Source organism: Piliocolobus tephrosceles, chromosome 10, assembly GCF_002776525.5.
Source record: "Piliocolobus tephrosceles isolate RC106 chromosome 10, ASM277652v3, whole genome shotgun sequence".
In the NCBI taxonomy this organism is placed as follows: Eukaryota; Metazoa; Chordata; class Mammalia; order Primates; family Cercopithecidae; genus Piliocolobus; species Piliocolobus tephrosceles.
In genome coordinates, this window is record NC_045443.1 from 78,785,565 (window position 1) to 78,802,593 (window position 17,029).

A 17,029-nucleotide genomic window follows, 5' to 3' on the forward strand; every position below is an offset into this window, starting at 1 on the left:
AGATATAACTTGTTACAGGCAAATGATTCTCCTGAGTTTCCAACACAGGATGTGTGAATGCCTCTGTGTAATTTTCATCTGATTCTGGACCTGCCAATAACTTACCTTCTTCCTCTTGTGTTGGAAAGAAGTGGTCCTGCACAGAAACCTTTTGTCTTTTGCTAGTGGAGCAACAGAGTGCTAGTTTCCTTTGAGTGATACTAAACTTCACCCAAAGGGAGAATCATTGCATTATAAAAAATGGTAAAAGTCCCATGACTTCACATATCATTTTATGTTATCTCTCATTAACAAGAGTACCGCTGAGGCCTCAAACAATGCAGGAAAAATACTAATCAAATAAAAGTTTGCCAACAATTTTTGCAATAATAAACAACCAGTAAGTTACCAATTGTATATTATATCACTTACAATTCAAAAGTGTTGTTTAGGACTTAAAATAGTCCTGCCTATATATGTACTTATATGTATATGCCATATATATACACACACACAATGTGTGTATGTGTACTTTAAATTATATTATTTATATATATTATAAATTCAATTCTATATAATTGAAATACTTTTAAGAGAATCAATTAAAAGCAGGTAAAAAATTCAAATATGTGTATATGCATACACATAACGTATACACATACGTATTATATTTAAGAGAATCAAAATAAGAACAAAAAATGAGAAAGGAAATCATCATAAACCTTGAATCTTTGACCAAAGAATCAACAAAAACTAAAAAATGTTCTTTATGTGGTTTTTATATTTCCTGTCAAATGATATAAGAAGTAAAATTTCCATGTAAGAGCATGGGGTGTGTGTCATACCTTCTCATGGACTTTCTGTCCAGGTTCCATCCCTTCAAGATGTTCTGATTCTGTGGATCCCTCGCTTGATGCCATTTTTCTTTGTATATGAACATTTTGTTCACGCAAGGCAACAATCTGCAAAATAAAAGCACTATGCCTTTAAAGTCTAAATAGAACATAAAATAAAAAAAGAAAATGAATTTACTACAATGTGATTAAGAACTAATGAACACTAAAAAATAACCAGAAAGTGAACATTACATTTTAGTGAATTATTATTCAAAATATATATTTAAATGTAGGTCACCATTTTGAATAATATTTATAAAACTTCATAACATCTCTGCCAAGAAGAGATTAAAGCACTGTGAAATTTACTTAAGAAAATATTTTCTAGTTGGAAGTGCATCTAAATCAATGATATATTTGTATTAATGTGCTGTTAATTCAGAAATTATTTTTAAAATTAATTTATAGGATGTAATAAAAATGTTTTTTGGTCTCTATTTTTAAAGTATACAAGAAACATAAATAAAAAGATTGAAGGTTAAAGACTATGAGCACAGCAATTTCACCTACATTGATAGCCCATCTGCAGTTTAAAATAAGCAGATACATAGCTGGACTTAAAAAATATTTTGTAATTCTGTCATGAGCATGTATTAAATTTGTCTTATTATTATAATTTTAATGTCCATTATTTTATCAAATTTAGTTAATTTGCAAACACAAATTCAGAAAGCAGTTAATTCTTGCAAATTTTCAGCTCAATTTTAATGACATGATTATTTCAATTAAAAAACAAATTATCGGGTAGTTATAGCATAAATGATCATAGTAATATATAGAGTGAAAAATAGTGCTTCAGTCTTTTTAAAATGGTGTTTTAAAATACATTTGTTATATATATGTATATATATACATCACTTTGAAAATATTTTACATTATATTAATGCTGTAACATTTATTTCATGGCATATTTTATTGTATTATCAACTCAGATATTAGTCAATATTAGTTCTGGGAGAATTAAATGTACATAGTATTTAATGCACAATAAGATCTTAATAATATTAAATTTACATGTGGAAATTACAAGACCAACATGTCACAAGACAAATAATCATTAACTGAAAAAAACATGGTATCAAGGGGTTGGGTGTTTGCCCTGCTACCTGACACTACTTCAATGCCGTATCTACCACCATGTGTCCATGACATCAGCTGATTTTGCTATATGATCTCTGGTATTTGAGCATTTGGTATATCCTTTTCTAGGTAGATGTTCTTCTCTCTCATATAACTGTAATCACCAAATAATTGGCTCCCTCACTCTTACTCTTATTCATCTACAATCTATTATCCACAAAGTAGCCAGGTACATCTTTCAAACTTAAATTATATTGTGTAACCCCTCAGCTTCCTAAAAAAATTAATGTTTGGCCCGACGCGGCAGCTCACGCCTGTAATCCCAGCACTTTGGGAGGCCAAGGTGGCCAGATCACTTGAGGTCAGGAGTTCATGATCAGCCAGGCCAACTGGTGAAACTGGTCTCTACTAAAAATACAAAAATTAGCCAGGCATGGTGGTGGTCACCTGTAATCCCAGCTACTCAGGAGGCTGAGCCAGGAGAATCCCTTGAACCCGGGAGGTGGAGATCACAGTGAGCCTAGATTGTGCCACTGTACTCCAGCCTGGGCGACAGAGCAAGACTCTGTCTTAAAATAAAATAAAATAAAATAAAATAAAATAAAATAAAATAATTTAATTTAATTTATTTTTTTTAAACTAATGTTTTCCCAGCTTATTTAGCCAAAATTTAAACTTCTTAACAAGGTCTATACTGTCCTATTTGATCCCTTTGCTTCAGCGAGACTGGCCTCCTTTCCATTCCTCAAACATACCTGTCTCTTACCTACACAGAGCTGAGGAATTTGATGATCTTCCTGTCTAAAACATTATTCCTCAGCTATCACAGGGGACACAATGCAATCTTTAAAAACAGCTGAGATACCACTCCTCAGAGTGAATGTGTCTTGTCATCAAACACTTTTTACAATATATGCCTATTTATTTTTGTGCATGTAGCACTCATTAAAGTTTATTATTCCATTTCTCCACTTCCTCATTTTGCTTATTTATTTAGCTAGCACAAGTCCTAATAATATCTCCCGAGAAAATAATTTTCAAAAGAATGCTTCATTGAAAACAGCATTTTCATATGAAGAAGCACAATAAGTTATTATGTGCAGGGTATTCACTAAAAATGTGTTGAATTAAATAATACATGGATATGAGAAAACAAAGATCTGAACCTAATTAATTCAAAAAATAACAAAAGATAAAGATTTGGAGGGTACACAAAACTTCAGAAACATTCTTTTCACATTAGTCAACATGGAAATAGATTACATCAAAGGAATGACAAGAATAAAAAAAAAGCTCCTAGATATATTATTATTATTATTATTATTATTTTTTTTTTTTTTTTTAAGACGGAGTCTTGCTCTGTCGCCCAGGCTGGAGTGCAGTGGCCGGATCTCAGCTCACTGCAAGCTCCGCCTCCTGGGTTCACGCCATTCTCCTGCCTCAGCCTCCCGAGTAGCTGAGACTACAGGCGCCCGCCACCTCACCCGGCTAGTTTTTTTGTATTGTTAGTAGAGACGGGGTTTCACCACGTTAGCCAGGATGGTCTCGATCTCCTGACCTCGTGATCCACCCGTCTTGGCCTCCCAAAGTGCTGGGATTACAGGCTTGAGCCACCGCGCCTGGCCGATATATTATTTTTATATTTCACTCTTAACATGTTGCTTTTTGCATAAACGTTATGTTACAATTGATATATTATGAGATTTTATTAATCATAAAGTTTAAAATATTCAAGTATCATTTGTTGACATTCCACTAGAGACAACACCTATGACTAACAGAAATGCTAATACAAAGTACCAGGCCATTTAAAAATTATATGCTTTGTTCTATTATTAATCTATTCAGAAGTGAAGGGAGACATTTAAAAACTATTTAAAGAACAAATATAACTCTCAGTTTATACATTAGTTTACATTTGTTTAATAAACAGATGACTTTCAAATATGTCCTGGTGCCTGAAATAAAGCAGGCCATCTATAAAAGTTTATTGAATGAATCAGTGAAAAGATGAATTAATGTCCCTATTAAAAATAATCAAGAAATCAAATTCATTCAGAAAAAAAGTACAAATATAATTGAGCCACTATGATTTTTAAAATTCTAAACTTCAAGTTTGCTACAGTGTATACATCACAATTAGTTCCAAAAAAGACATATTTTTCAACCACTAACATGCTAACTTTGTTTTGTAAAAATGAATCAAGTCCAAAAATGTTGGCTCTTGATACAGAAGAATGAATATGACGTATTCTATATTCTCTACCACTCTAATATGCTGTTTTCCCCAATAACAAATTATCCTGGGTAGTTATGAAACCAAAGCTTCAGCACCTGATTTAATTGTGGGTGCTAATAAGTGGATTATTTCTGACACTGGGGAAAGGGGGGAAGTTAGTAGTTCTCTTTTAAAAATTCACCTTTTGGGGTTAAGCGTTTTCTTCAATTTGTTTTAAAGAGTGAAGAGTTCACCAATAAATCACTGGAGCCTAAGGTAGCACAGACTTCTTTAGGAAATTCTCTTAGCTGGTTTGAGAAGTAAACACAAGAGATGGCTAGGGAACCAGCTTGGGACAGTAAATAGAATGAAAAGCAGCTGATGGTCTCAAAATATTCCCTGGGCTCTCGCTGAGAGGGAATGTTGTCAGAGAGAGGGCCCAAGCAATTTGCCTACAAGAAAACTAACGTAGGTCTGGATGCCTCACTGCTAAACAACATGGCCTACTTGCTATCATTTAAATGTTCCCTCCAAAACTTATGTTAAAATGTAATTGCCTTTGTAATGGTATTAAGAGGTCAGACCTTTAACAGGTTTTTAGGGCCTGAGGGCTTTGGCCCCATAAATGGATTAAGGCTGTTATCTCTGGAGTGAGTTATTTATCACTGGTGTAGGTTCTGGATAAAAGGATGGAGTTTGCCCCTCATCCTCTTTCTGTATCATCTCACATGCTTTCATGCCCTGCCATCCTTCTGCTATGGGATAAGGCATCATAGAAGCTCATGCCAGATGCCAGTGTCATGTCTTGGACTTCCCAGCCTCCAGAACTTTCAGAAATAAATTTGTTTTCTTTAAAAATCATCCAGTCTGTGATATTCTGTTATAGCAACACAAAACAGACTAAGACACTACTCCAAATATGATTACACGTTGAGTAGGAGGAACCACTTATGTACAAGTCCTGTTGTTTACCCAGTTCTTATATAACTGTACTGAAAAACCCACTATGTACAAGCACTGTGCTAAACTAGTTTTATCTACAAAGGGGGTATGATTCATGTTTAACAAATGATCAGATTAAGATAAAGACAGATTAATGAGGAGAACTGCTGTGGTTTGAATATATGCCCTCCTCCAACCCCCAACATTTGTATGTTGAAACCTAGGGCCCAATGTGATAGTTTTGAGAGGTGATGTCTTTAGGAGATGATAAACGGAATTAGTACCAATATAAAAGACCTCAAGGGTACTAGCTAAGTAAACCTTTTGCCATTCATCTTCTGCCATGTGAGGACACATTGTTCAGGGTGCCATAATGGAAGTAGAAGGCAGTCCTTATCAGACACCAAATCTGCTGATGCCTTGATGCTGGACTTTCCTGTCTCCAGAACTGTGATAAATATTTCCATTGTTTATAAATTATACAGTCTCAGACATTTTGTCACAGCAGTACAAATGGACTAAGAAGTAAGAGTGAAATAAAACTTAATTCCATATCCTTATACTTCCTAATTTGTAATACTGCCTCAAATGGCTCTGCTTTTACATTTGCAGTCTATTAAATCAGGAGAAGTTAATAGCGGACTGGGCTAGGAAGCATAAACATTTTATTTCCAAGGGCTGATATCCTTGCTGGAATCCTTTGTACATCATTAAGATTGGACGCCTCCCTGGACAGATTCATATGGAGGCAAAGTTTTGCATATATTTTCAGTGAGTTAGCAACCCACTGAAGGCTCATGGAATGCTGTTCAAGATAAATATTTCACAACTGTGTTTTCTGTTCAATCATGATTTATCAAGTGTCTGTTGACATTTGCTTTTAGGTATCCCTTCACATTTCTTTTGATAATAATATCTTATATTTTCATTGGAGACTTTCTTATTCTAATCCCACAGACTGCCAATCAAGGAACCAAGAGCCCATGGAAAATGGGTGGGCACATGATCCAAGCCAGGGAAATCAGAATATTATTACTTTACATGTTCCTGGCTGAGCTATGGGAAACTATTCTCTCTATCTACTAAGGAAGGTAAACTGGTAGAATATGAATGGCGTACTCTTTTTCATTAATTCCTACACAGGCAGAAAACATATGGAAGAGATGAGGCCCTAATAAACTGCTTCTGGTCCTGATTCTAGGCATCCTTAAATCATTCCTACCCTTGGCATTTTAGTGATATGAGTCAAGCCCCAAATTTCCCCTTTTGTGCCCAAACTTATTTGGAATGGTTTTCTGTCACTTGCAACTAAAAGTGACTTGCAAATGCATCAGGAAACATGGAAGACAATACAGAGCATGTAATATCTAAGTGAGGATTTTAGAGAATGACTAAGAATTTACCAGACAGACATGGCAGAAGATTTTTTTAGGTGTATAGAAGATCACAGGCATTTTGTGTTTCTACTACTTAGTGTTCCTAGCACTGTAAGTTGTTTAATATTCCTATGGCAAAAAGTACCTGGAAAAAGTTGGAGGAATGATGGGATTAGCAAAGTTAAAGTGCTTCAACTAAATCTCGGGCATCTGTGTGCCTTTTCTCTCTGGCTTATTGCTTTGTCTTGATCCTTATTTGTGTTTTCTGGTTGCTCATAAGCTTATAACAGCCTGACCCGTTCCTTCTAGGCACTCTCAAACACATCATATTTTCTATTGGGAGAACCTGCTCCGGATAGTTATGTGGGTTCTTTTCTATTTCTTAAGTGTCTCGACTGGTTTGAGAAATAACGGGAATGAGCACAAGAGAGATAAATGTAAAGCTGGGTGTCCGGGGGAGACATCACATGTCGGCAGGATCCGTGATGTTCTCCGAGCCTTAAAACCAGCAAGTTTTTATTAGTGATTTTCAAAAGGGGAGGGAGTGCACGAATAGGGTGTGGGTCACAGAGATCACATACTTCACAAGGTAATAAAATATCACAAAGCAAGTGGAGGCAAGGCGAGATCACAGGATCATAGGATGGGGCGAAATTAAAATTGCTAAAGAAGTTTCGGGCACGAATTGTCATTGATAACATCTTATCAGGAAACGGGATTCAAGAGCAGACAACCTGTCTGACCGAAATTTATTAGGTAGGAATTTTCCTTATCCTAATAAGCCTGGGAGCACTACAGGAGACCAGGGCTTATTTCATCCCTTTGGCTTCGACCATAAAAGACGGCAGGCCTTACGGGGGCAGTCTATAAACCTACCCTCAGGGCGCATTCTCTTTCTCCGGGATGTTCCTTGCTGAGAAAAAGAATTCAGCGATATTTCTCCTATTTGCTTTTGAAAGAGGAGAAATATGGCTCTGTTCTGTCTGGCTAACCAGTGGCCAGAAGTCTTATCTCTGGTGTTCCCTGAACATTGCTGTTATCCTGTTCTTTTTTCAAGATGCCCAGATTTCATATTGTTCAAACACACATGCTCTACAAACAATTTGTGCAGTTGATGCAATCATCACAGGGTCCTGAGGTGACATTTATCCTCAGTTTACGAAGAAGATGACAGGATTAAGAGATCAAAGTAAAGACAGGCATAGGAAATCACAAGGCTATTGACTGGGGAAGAGATAAGTGTCTATGAAATCTTCACAATTTATGTTCAGAGATTGCAGTAAAGACAGCTGTAAGAAATTATAAAAGTATTAATTTGGGGAACTAATAATACCCATGAAATCTTCACAATTTATGTTCTTCTGCCGTGGCTTCATCCAGTCCCTCTGTTCAGGGTCCCTGACTTCCTGCAACAGTTTTCAAGCCAGTCTTCTAGGTTTCATTCATATCCTTGCCTCTGTCAGGTTGATTTTGGCTCTGACAAGCTCTGACCCCACACAATAAACAACCGTAGTCTTGGTGGCTGGGCCTCCAGTCTGCAAAATTCCTTAGCCCTCATTTTTTTTTACTACCAGCTTGAACACTACCATGTCTTGCAAAAGACCCTCTTCTAGCTCCTTACCTGTGAGCAACTGTTTTTCTTTCATATCTTGGAAAGATTCATTTATTTTAAAAATATTCATTCAGCACTGACAATATACCAAGCATTAGGAAAATATAATCGGGGGAAAAAGGCAGAAATCCTTCCTAATGGAAATTGTACTCTCATTGGGGAAAATAAATTAAACAAAAATAAGCAGAGCATATTTTTAAATGGTGATAACAGAAAATGGAAAATCAAACCAAGTGAAGGATGCTGTGAGGTATAATTTAATTACAAATTAGGTGATTTCTGTGTATGGACTTGAGGACAAGAGGGAACAAACAATGTGGATATCAGGGAGAAGAACATTCTAGAAAATGTAAATAATTATTAAAAAACAAATATTGAGATTTATTACAATATTTCATGAAGTTCTTTAAATGATGTAAAATGTCCTCCCTAAAAGAGAGGTAAAAAATCAGTGCAAGTTGATGCCCTGAGAACTTAAGGAAATATGTTATCATGAAGAAAATGTGATTTGTTAGAAAATAACAAAGATTATTAAATATCTTTATATTCCAAAATTTTAGGATTTCTTGAAGGTTTAAGAAATATTAATATATTTATTCAACAAATATTCATTTGATCTCTGTTCTAAGTATCACAAAATACTGGGGAAAATGCAGACAGTTTCCTTCTCTTGTGGAGGTTACTTCCAGTTAAGGAGGCAAAAAAATAAAAATAAAAAGGAAGCAGTAAAACTACAATAACAAAAATCACAATTATTTATTGAGCTCTTATACATGTGCCAGAAACTGTGCTAAGCACATTATATAAATTTGCTTCTTTTCATAAACTTTGCATCTATATTAACTTTTCTTTTCAGGTTTGAGATTTCTTGGAATCAGATGCTGAGACTGTTATACTTAATGGCAACAACCACAATTGCTTTTGCACCAACCTAATAGTAATCAGGTACAAGTAGTTTGAGAGGTGATTCCTGGAAGTAAAATATTCCTTAAATATGCTTGAAAGGCTGAGGATGAGTCCTGGCCCGTGTAATTGTTGCTGGTTGTAAGGTCTTGTACAAGCTATTTAACCTCAAGTTCAGGTTCTTCTTATATCAAATGGAGAGCAAATAATATCTACTTTACATTGTATTTGTTTGTAAAATACTTAGTCAAATTGGATGTACATTAACCACTATTAATGACAATAACAATAATGAATTGTCTTCCACTTGCTTCTTCAATTTTATCTTTCTATTCATATCGCATGCTCTAGTTTACTGAAAGGATTGCATCACACATATAAAAAGTGCTATCTTGGCTGTGAGATTTTATATTCACCTGAGTTACCTTTCCTCCTCTTTCACTGCCTCTTAGTCACTTAGTCTTTTACATCTTCCAGATGAATTCGGGGACAATATCTTCCCAAGGAGTTACAGAATTCCTTAGTATTCTCCAGTAACTCATGTCATGCAAGTGATTACTCTATCACAACTGGATGTTAGTTTTCTCACCAATCATTTTGACACAGTGCCTTGAGATTAGAAACTGTTTCCGATTCATTACTTATTCCCAGTTCTTAGGATGCTGGCTGACAAACAGGAGGCACTCTAGAAATATCTGTAGAATGTCAAATGATGACAAGCTACATGAATGAAAAAAAAAGCCTATGAGGAGTTGGAAAAAATGACAGAAAGGTACACAGGATGTATACACGGAGAAGAAAATTAGTTATCCACATAGAGGACTATATGAACTTGAAGGCCTTCCAAATGTTCATATTATAGGCTTCAAGGTTAAAAAGGATTCTAGGAAGAGTTCACTGGGGAAATAAAAGAATGGAAAATACTGCAATGGCTTTGTAGGAAAGTCACTGCTCTAGAGCGAGGAAGCAGATAAAGTAGAAGGCATAAGCAACTGTAAAGGAGGGTAGCAGTAGGATTATGGAAGGGCAGTTTAATGAAAGTCATCAAGAGATGCTTTGTAAATTCAAAGTAATAGGCAATTTCGTTGTGTCTTAAAATATAATATTACAATGTATTTGCAAGTATATTGCAGCTTAGGTAATATGATTCACTGCATTGAAGCACACTGTGTATTTGCTTTAGATTTAGAATGAATCGGTGTTTGTGGACAGAAAAATGGAATTCTAAGGGTATCTAAGATACTAATTTCTGCCAATAGAATTCTCCAATAAAAAAGGAAAATCAATGCAAATTGATTTAGTTTTCACTTCATTTTCCTTTCTTTATCTTTCTGAAACATTAATATACATGAAGAAAGGGGAGTTGAGAAATTAAATTTCTAATTAAGAACTTCTACCTATAATAATAGCTATGTCTTGAACATTTATTACATGCCCCATATGATATAAAGCAATTTACATACATTACCTCACTTAGTCTTTCCAGTAACTTTGTAAATTTGGTATTTTTATTTTTATTTTACAAATGAGGCAACTAACATAGAGGAAATATGTAATATACTTTTTTTTTTTTTTTTTTTTTTTGAGACAGAGTCTCGCTCTGTCCACCCGGGCTGGAGTGCAGTGGCCGGATCTCAGCTCACTGCAAGCTCCGCCTCCCAGGTTCACGCCATTCTCCTGCCTGGGCCTCCTGAGTAGCTAGGACTACAGGCGCCCGCCACGTCGCCCGGCTAGTTTTTTGTATTTTTTAGTAGAGACGGGGTTTCACAGTGTTAGCCAGGATGGTCTCGATCTCCTGACCTCGTGATCCGCCCGTCTCAGCCTCCCAAAGTGCCGGGATTACAGGCTTGAGCCACCGCGCCCGGCCTGGAAATATGTAATAAAGTCATACAGAAAAAGACACAACAGAGAGATTTCTGATTCAGGTCTGATTCCTTCAAAACGTTTTAAAAATATTATGCTGTAATGCCTTTTGGTAATCAATGAAATGATTCATTGCATACACAATTTAAACATTTATCAAGGTCAGGACTACAAGTCTGTGATCTGATTACAGGGGGATTTTCCTGCCCTGCATTGGCAAATAATTTAGAAGATGTCTGCAAAAACATTTAAAGTGTGTCTTCATTTTTTCCTCAAAATAAAAAAGTCATGGTTTTTACTTTACTGATTATTTTTATTTATAACTCTTATATAGTATAGGCACTTAAACTTATCCTGAAAAAAATTTAACTACTTTTTAAAATAAACTACATCTACATAAAATCTTTCATGGTATTTCTACAGGGATTTTCATTCTCATATTTTTAAATTAATATTTGTCTCTACTTATTTAACAACTTCCAGATAGTGCCCACATCTAATTAACAAAGATTCTTTTCATCTATTTTTATCCCAAATTCAATTAACAATTCCAAGGGTGACACTTACCGAAGTCTCACTACACCAACACATAATTTGCTTCCACACAGATGCTTATTCTACTTCTAGCTGAATTCCATGCTTAGATTACAATGAAGTTGCAACACATACACAAACAACAACAACAAAGAAACCAGTAAAAGAGTAGGAATTTACAATTTACACTTAAGCAACTCTTCAGTCACAATAGTTTGCATTTGTGTTGCTATATATTAATTGCGAAACCAAAGGTTGAAACATTTATTTAAGCAGAATTAAGAACCCCAAGCCAGTAACTATTTCCTTTTCTAGCTCTGCATTTGGAAATAAGATTTATAAGCATCACTGAAGCATGTTAAAACCAATGGAGAGCAACTTCATGTAGTCTGTGCAGTTTGATCAGTTTGCATGTAACATTCAATTTAAATGGTTTTCATTAACCATGAGCAGATTTTGAAAGCTTGTGAAACCGAACTGTTCCAGTGAATAATCAAATTGCTTTGAGGTGAGTATCAGAGGTTTGCATTGTGAGAATTTATCTTGGTTCAGGTAAAAAAAAAAAAAAAAAAAAAAAGCTTCATAAGAATTTTTACTACATATAATACTTCTACTCAGCCAACTAATATTTACTGGATGAATAAAAATATTCTATATTTCTTTATTTTAAACTTCCCACCCCAACTTTGGCTGACTAGTACTCCCAATTCCTGTATAGATCAATTACCTAAGAGCTAAAATTTAAATGCACATTACCAGTAAGTTTCTGGTGACCTTTTAATGGAACATACATCATATGAAAAGTACATAAATTTGGCTATTTCTGAATTTTACATCTAAACTAGTCTTTCTTATATCTAAATACACATAGAATTCAAGCTCAGTTAGTTTCTAATGAATAAAAAAATCCTCTTAAAATTAATATTTAAAGATTTTATATAAAGAACCCTTCCTAAAACAATAACTGCAATGCAAAACTATTATTTTTAGTTTTAAGTTTAAAACAGAATGATTCCAATAGGAAAAAAAAAATCAAATGTGTTCTTAGGTAGAATTTTTTAAAATTTTTTTTTCAGGAGATATTTATGCTATCCATTTAACTTAGAATTATAATATTTGACAATGTTAATTTTGACAATAGCTATACTTTGTCATTGTTATTAATGTAATTCTAATGAAAATTACAATTTTGTACTAACGTATCTCTTCCATTTGTCTACTCAGTATTTCAGTCAATACATTTTCTGATGCTTGATAATGCATCTTTTATTTTGACCATCTAGTTACCTAATAATTAAAATGACAATAAAATAAAATACTAGCATATTCACTAGAGGCATGTAAAAGGCTACAGAATATACAAAACAACTTATATTCGTCAGAAGAATTAGTAAACATTGTTAAGGCACAAGACTGCTATTTTACTAGGTTAGCAACTCAGAGTGGCATAATATGGAAGAATAGTAACAAAAATAGCTAAGGAAGCTGTTAATCAGGAAAGTGAAAGAATTAATCTAGAGAATGAAAGCAAACACCAATTTCTAAACAGTTTTTCAAATGTGTTAGTGGTAGGAAAACACATTCTTAACCACTTATGTGTATCACTGCATGAAAACAAGACTCAATTTAGAATATACATAAGCAAATAAATAAATAAGGAAGGGTAGAGAGTATTCATTAAGGTAAACAACACTGAGAAGTGCACTACCAAGGATAAAGAAACTGCAATAATTCAGTGTTGTGCTGAGAGTATTGGCAGTAATTGCGTTAAAAGTTTTGAGTTTCATAAAGAAAATATGGCAAAATCTCCATCACCAAGGAAGATGCTTTTGCTAATAACTTCTCAGCTCCTTGAAGAAGACAGAAAAATCCTGTTCAAAAAGAGAAATAGGTGTCTCACAGTGAAAATAGCTAACAGAATTTACTGAAGGTATTGATTATTATAAAGTACTTCTTTGTACAGAATGGAGGCTCTCTTGATTCATACTCGTTCCTCACAATCACTCCCACTGGGCTCTTTGCCCTCTAAAGTCAGAGGTATCAAAATCTGCTAACTTGGTTTGGCTTCAGCTAAGGGCATAAATGACAACTGACTGCAGTAATTAATTATCCCCCCAACTACAATAAAAAGCAAAAGCAAAATTAAAGATACTGAGTCAGGCTGAGAAGAAAGTGAATGCAAACTAAATAATCCAATGTGTCCGTACATGATCATTTCAGAAAGCAGGAAACATGCTCTGTGAATGAGATAATTTATTTTCAAGTCTCAATAAATATTCATTTTAAATAAAATGAAATGTTAATATATGACTAAAAGTTTATATTTCATTTACTTTATGTACGCTAAGAAGTATAAAAATACTTTGAGCAAACACTGTTAATAGTATTAAATTTAAAAAGATAAATCTACACTATTCAAATCATGTCTTTGTCTTTTGTTTATTCAAGTGTATTCCATTTGCTTTCTGGGATATTTGAATGTTTTAGAACTAACATTCTGCTTTAATAATCCAAACACACTATAATTCCATCAATTTGAGTCTTTTAAAATGTTATACTGAAATGAATCTCTTTGAAGATGGACTTATTGATTTCTATATTCTTCTTCTAGCATCATGAAATTTGACTTCTTCAGCCATGCATGGTTAACACTGTAAGTATACATGTGCTTTTCTTGTTTTTTCTCCAATCATAGCAAAAGTGTCAAAATTATAGGCTGTGTCCTAGATCTATTATTTTAGTTCTATTATGGCAAAGAAGAGAGTTTTAAGGAAAACAAAAGCATTTCAAAGTGTTTGAAAAGTGCTTGAAAAAAAATGTAGAAGTCAGAAACAATATCCATTAGTCAATCTTGCATATAACAAAGCAAGCCAGGGCAATAAAAAGGATTTATTCATTTAGTTCCTTTCTTAGAAATAACAGAAGCATACTAAATCCATTGTTCTGGCCAATTCCTTTTAAAGTAATCCTTTTACTTGAGTTCTAATGGTAATTATCATGTTACATTTATCTGTACCCATTTCCATTTTATTTTTATGTGATTTTTAAATATGCACATATCAAAATATGTCAGTATGAGAAGGAAGCAGAACGTATGTGGTCTTTACATCCTTACTATTATGAATAAAGAAAATGAAGTTTACAGAGAATCAGTGATAATTCTATTCCTGCCTCCAACAAATTGCCATCTAGTCAGTCTCACTGTAGACAGGACACTCTGCCTCCCTAAATCTCAATTCAATTATCTTTAAAGGAGATGGACAGTATCATATCTAAAAAGACAACAGTGACATTACCAAAATCAATAGTAATCATAATATTTACTGAAAGACACAGTTTTATGTTGTTTGCATGTATTGATTCATTTAAACCTCACAACATCATTATAAGTTATTATTAAGGTTGAGCTAATTAAGGCAAAAAGAAAGAGGAAATTGCCTATAGTTACAAAGCTAGTGAATAGCAGAATGACTTAGGGAGAAAGTAAGTTTCACTGGGTGGGTGTTATAGCTCCTCTTTGGAGTAGGTTTGCCTCTCTCCTTTCTTGTCCTTAGTCTTCTATTTCCAGAGTAGAATATATTTACTGCAACCAAGTAAATATTCTATTTAGAATAAAGATTTTTTACTTACCACTTTTCCTTACTAATGCTAATTTCTAACTACTCAAAACTATCCACTTTCCATAGAATATTTCATACTTTTATTGCTCCTTATTTCTGTTTTTGTCAGACCTGTAAGCTAAAAATTGTTTTGACATTTTTGAATAGTTGAAAAACATTAAAAGAGAATAATATTGTGTAAATTATAAGAAATCCACTTTTCAGTGTCGATGAATAAATTTTAATTGGAAAATGGCCAAACTCATTTGTTTACATCTTGTCTATGATTGTTTTCACTCCACAATGGTAGAGTAGTTGTGACAGAGACCATCTGGCTCATAAAGCCAAAAATATTTACTAGCTGGACTTTTACAGAAGTTTGCTGATACCTAGTCTAGTGGTTCTTGTCTATCTCTTTAAGGGGGAAAAAAAAAAAAAAAAAAAAAACTGTTCAAGTGGTACAGTTAAAGTCAGAACTACAACTAAAATTCCTGATCTTCAGGTTTATACATTATTTCTAATTTCCTTTACATCAGTACAAAGAAAAAATTACCCCAGAAAATGAAATTATTTGATAGTGATAATGTGTTTTTTTTTCACGTGCTATTTTGTCTACTCATGTCTAAATAGCAGAGATTCAGATAATATAATGATATTGGTTAATATTAAAATGGAAACAGTTGAGATAACACAGAAAAAAAATCAGTTTAAATTTAAATGCCAATTGCATTTGCAATATTCTCCTTCTATAGGTGTGAAATTTATTTTTGTATTCCATTGAAGTTAAGTTGCTACCAACGTAAAAAAGACTTTTGTAACTACAAGATATTTTATGAAATATTTGAGCTAACCACAAATAAAATACCCATAATAAACACAAAAAAATACAAGAAGAAAAAAATCAAAGTAAATAACTACAAAAAAAAACTGTCTAATTAAAAAGAAGACAGTAAGACAGCACAGAGAGAAATCAATGGCAAAATATATAGAAAGCAATTAATAAAATGAAATTAGTAATTCCACATCTGTCAATAATTACTTTAACTGTACATGAATTAAAATCACCAATCAAAAGGCATAGCATGGCTGAATGAATTTAGAGGGAAAAATAATAAAACAAGATCCAGTGGTTTATTTTTCATAAGAGACTCATTTTACATATAAAGACACACATAGTTTGAAAATGAGGAGCTGAAGAAAGTTATGTCATGCAAATGGTAACCAAAAGAAAGCTAGGGGTGGTTATGCTTACATCATCGAAAGTTATGTCATGCAAATGGTAAAGCATGAAAGCTATGTCACGCAAATGATAATCAAAAGAAAGCTAGGGATGGCTATGCTTATATCAGATAAAGTAGACTTTAAGTCTAGAACTGTCTCTAGAGGCAGGAAGGTGATTATATAAACAGGTATATACATATATATATATATATATGTATAATTTTCATGAGATCTCAGATGGAAATGAGAAAAAAGATATTGGAAACTAAAGTAAATGCCATCCTGTTACACCTCTGCAAAGACTAATGGAATTGTGTCTATATTATTGGACTTCATGGAATGAAGAACTTAAGAGTGAGGAAATATGATATCTAGTGAAAGAAATATCTAAGTAGCAAAGCATTCACCCTGCTGCGTGACTACTTTTAACTGCTTACAGTGAAGTGTGACAGAAAAGGATTGTCTTAGGGGCTGAATTTACAATTAAAAGGAAAGCAGAGTGAAAAACCTTGGAAAATTCACAGCGTGGGCAGGTAAAATGTGAAAAAATGTGGCCAAGCAACCATTTGCTAAAGAAATTACTACAGATGGAAGGGAGTCAGGGGCTACTCATTAAGATAAGCAAGTCACTTCTTATGTGGATGGCAGCAGGCAAAGAGAGAGTTCATACAGGAGCTCTTATGATGACCATCTGATCTCATGAAACTTATTCACTATCACAAGAACAGCACAGGAAAGACCTACCCCCATGACACAATTACCTCCCATTGGGTCCCTCTCACAACACGTGGGAACTCAAGACGAGA

General features: G+C 33.9%; 1 protein-coding gene across 1 annotated transcript in view; it reads right to left on the reverse strand.

The window, feature by feature from the left end:
* PPFIA2 (PTPRF interacting protein alpha 2) overlaps window positions 1–17,029 on the reverse strand; it is a 486,204-nt gene that overhangs the window by 125,501 nt on the left and 343,674 nt on the right. Inside the window, exon 8 of the mRNA XM_026454621.1 lies at window positions 825–941. Coding sequence (XP_026310406.1) covers window positions 825–941 — 117 coding nt within the window. The remainder of the gene's footprint in view (window positions 1–824; window positions 942–17,029) is intronic.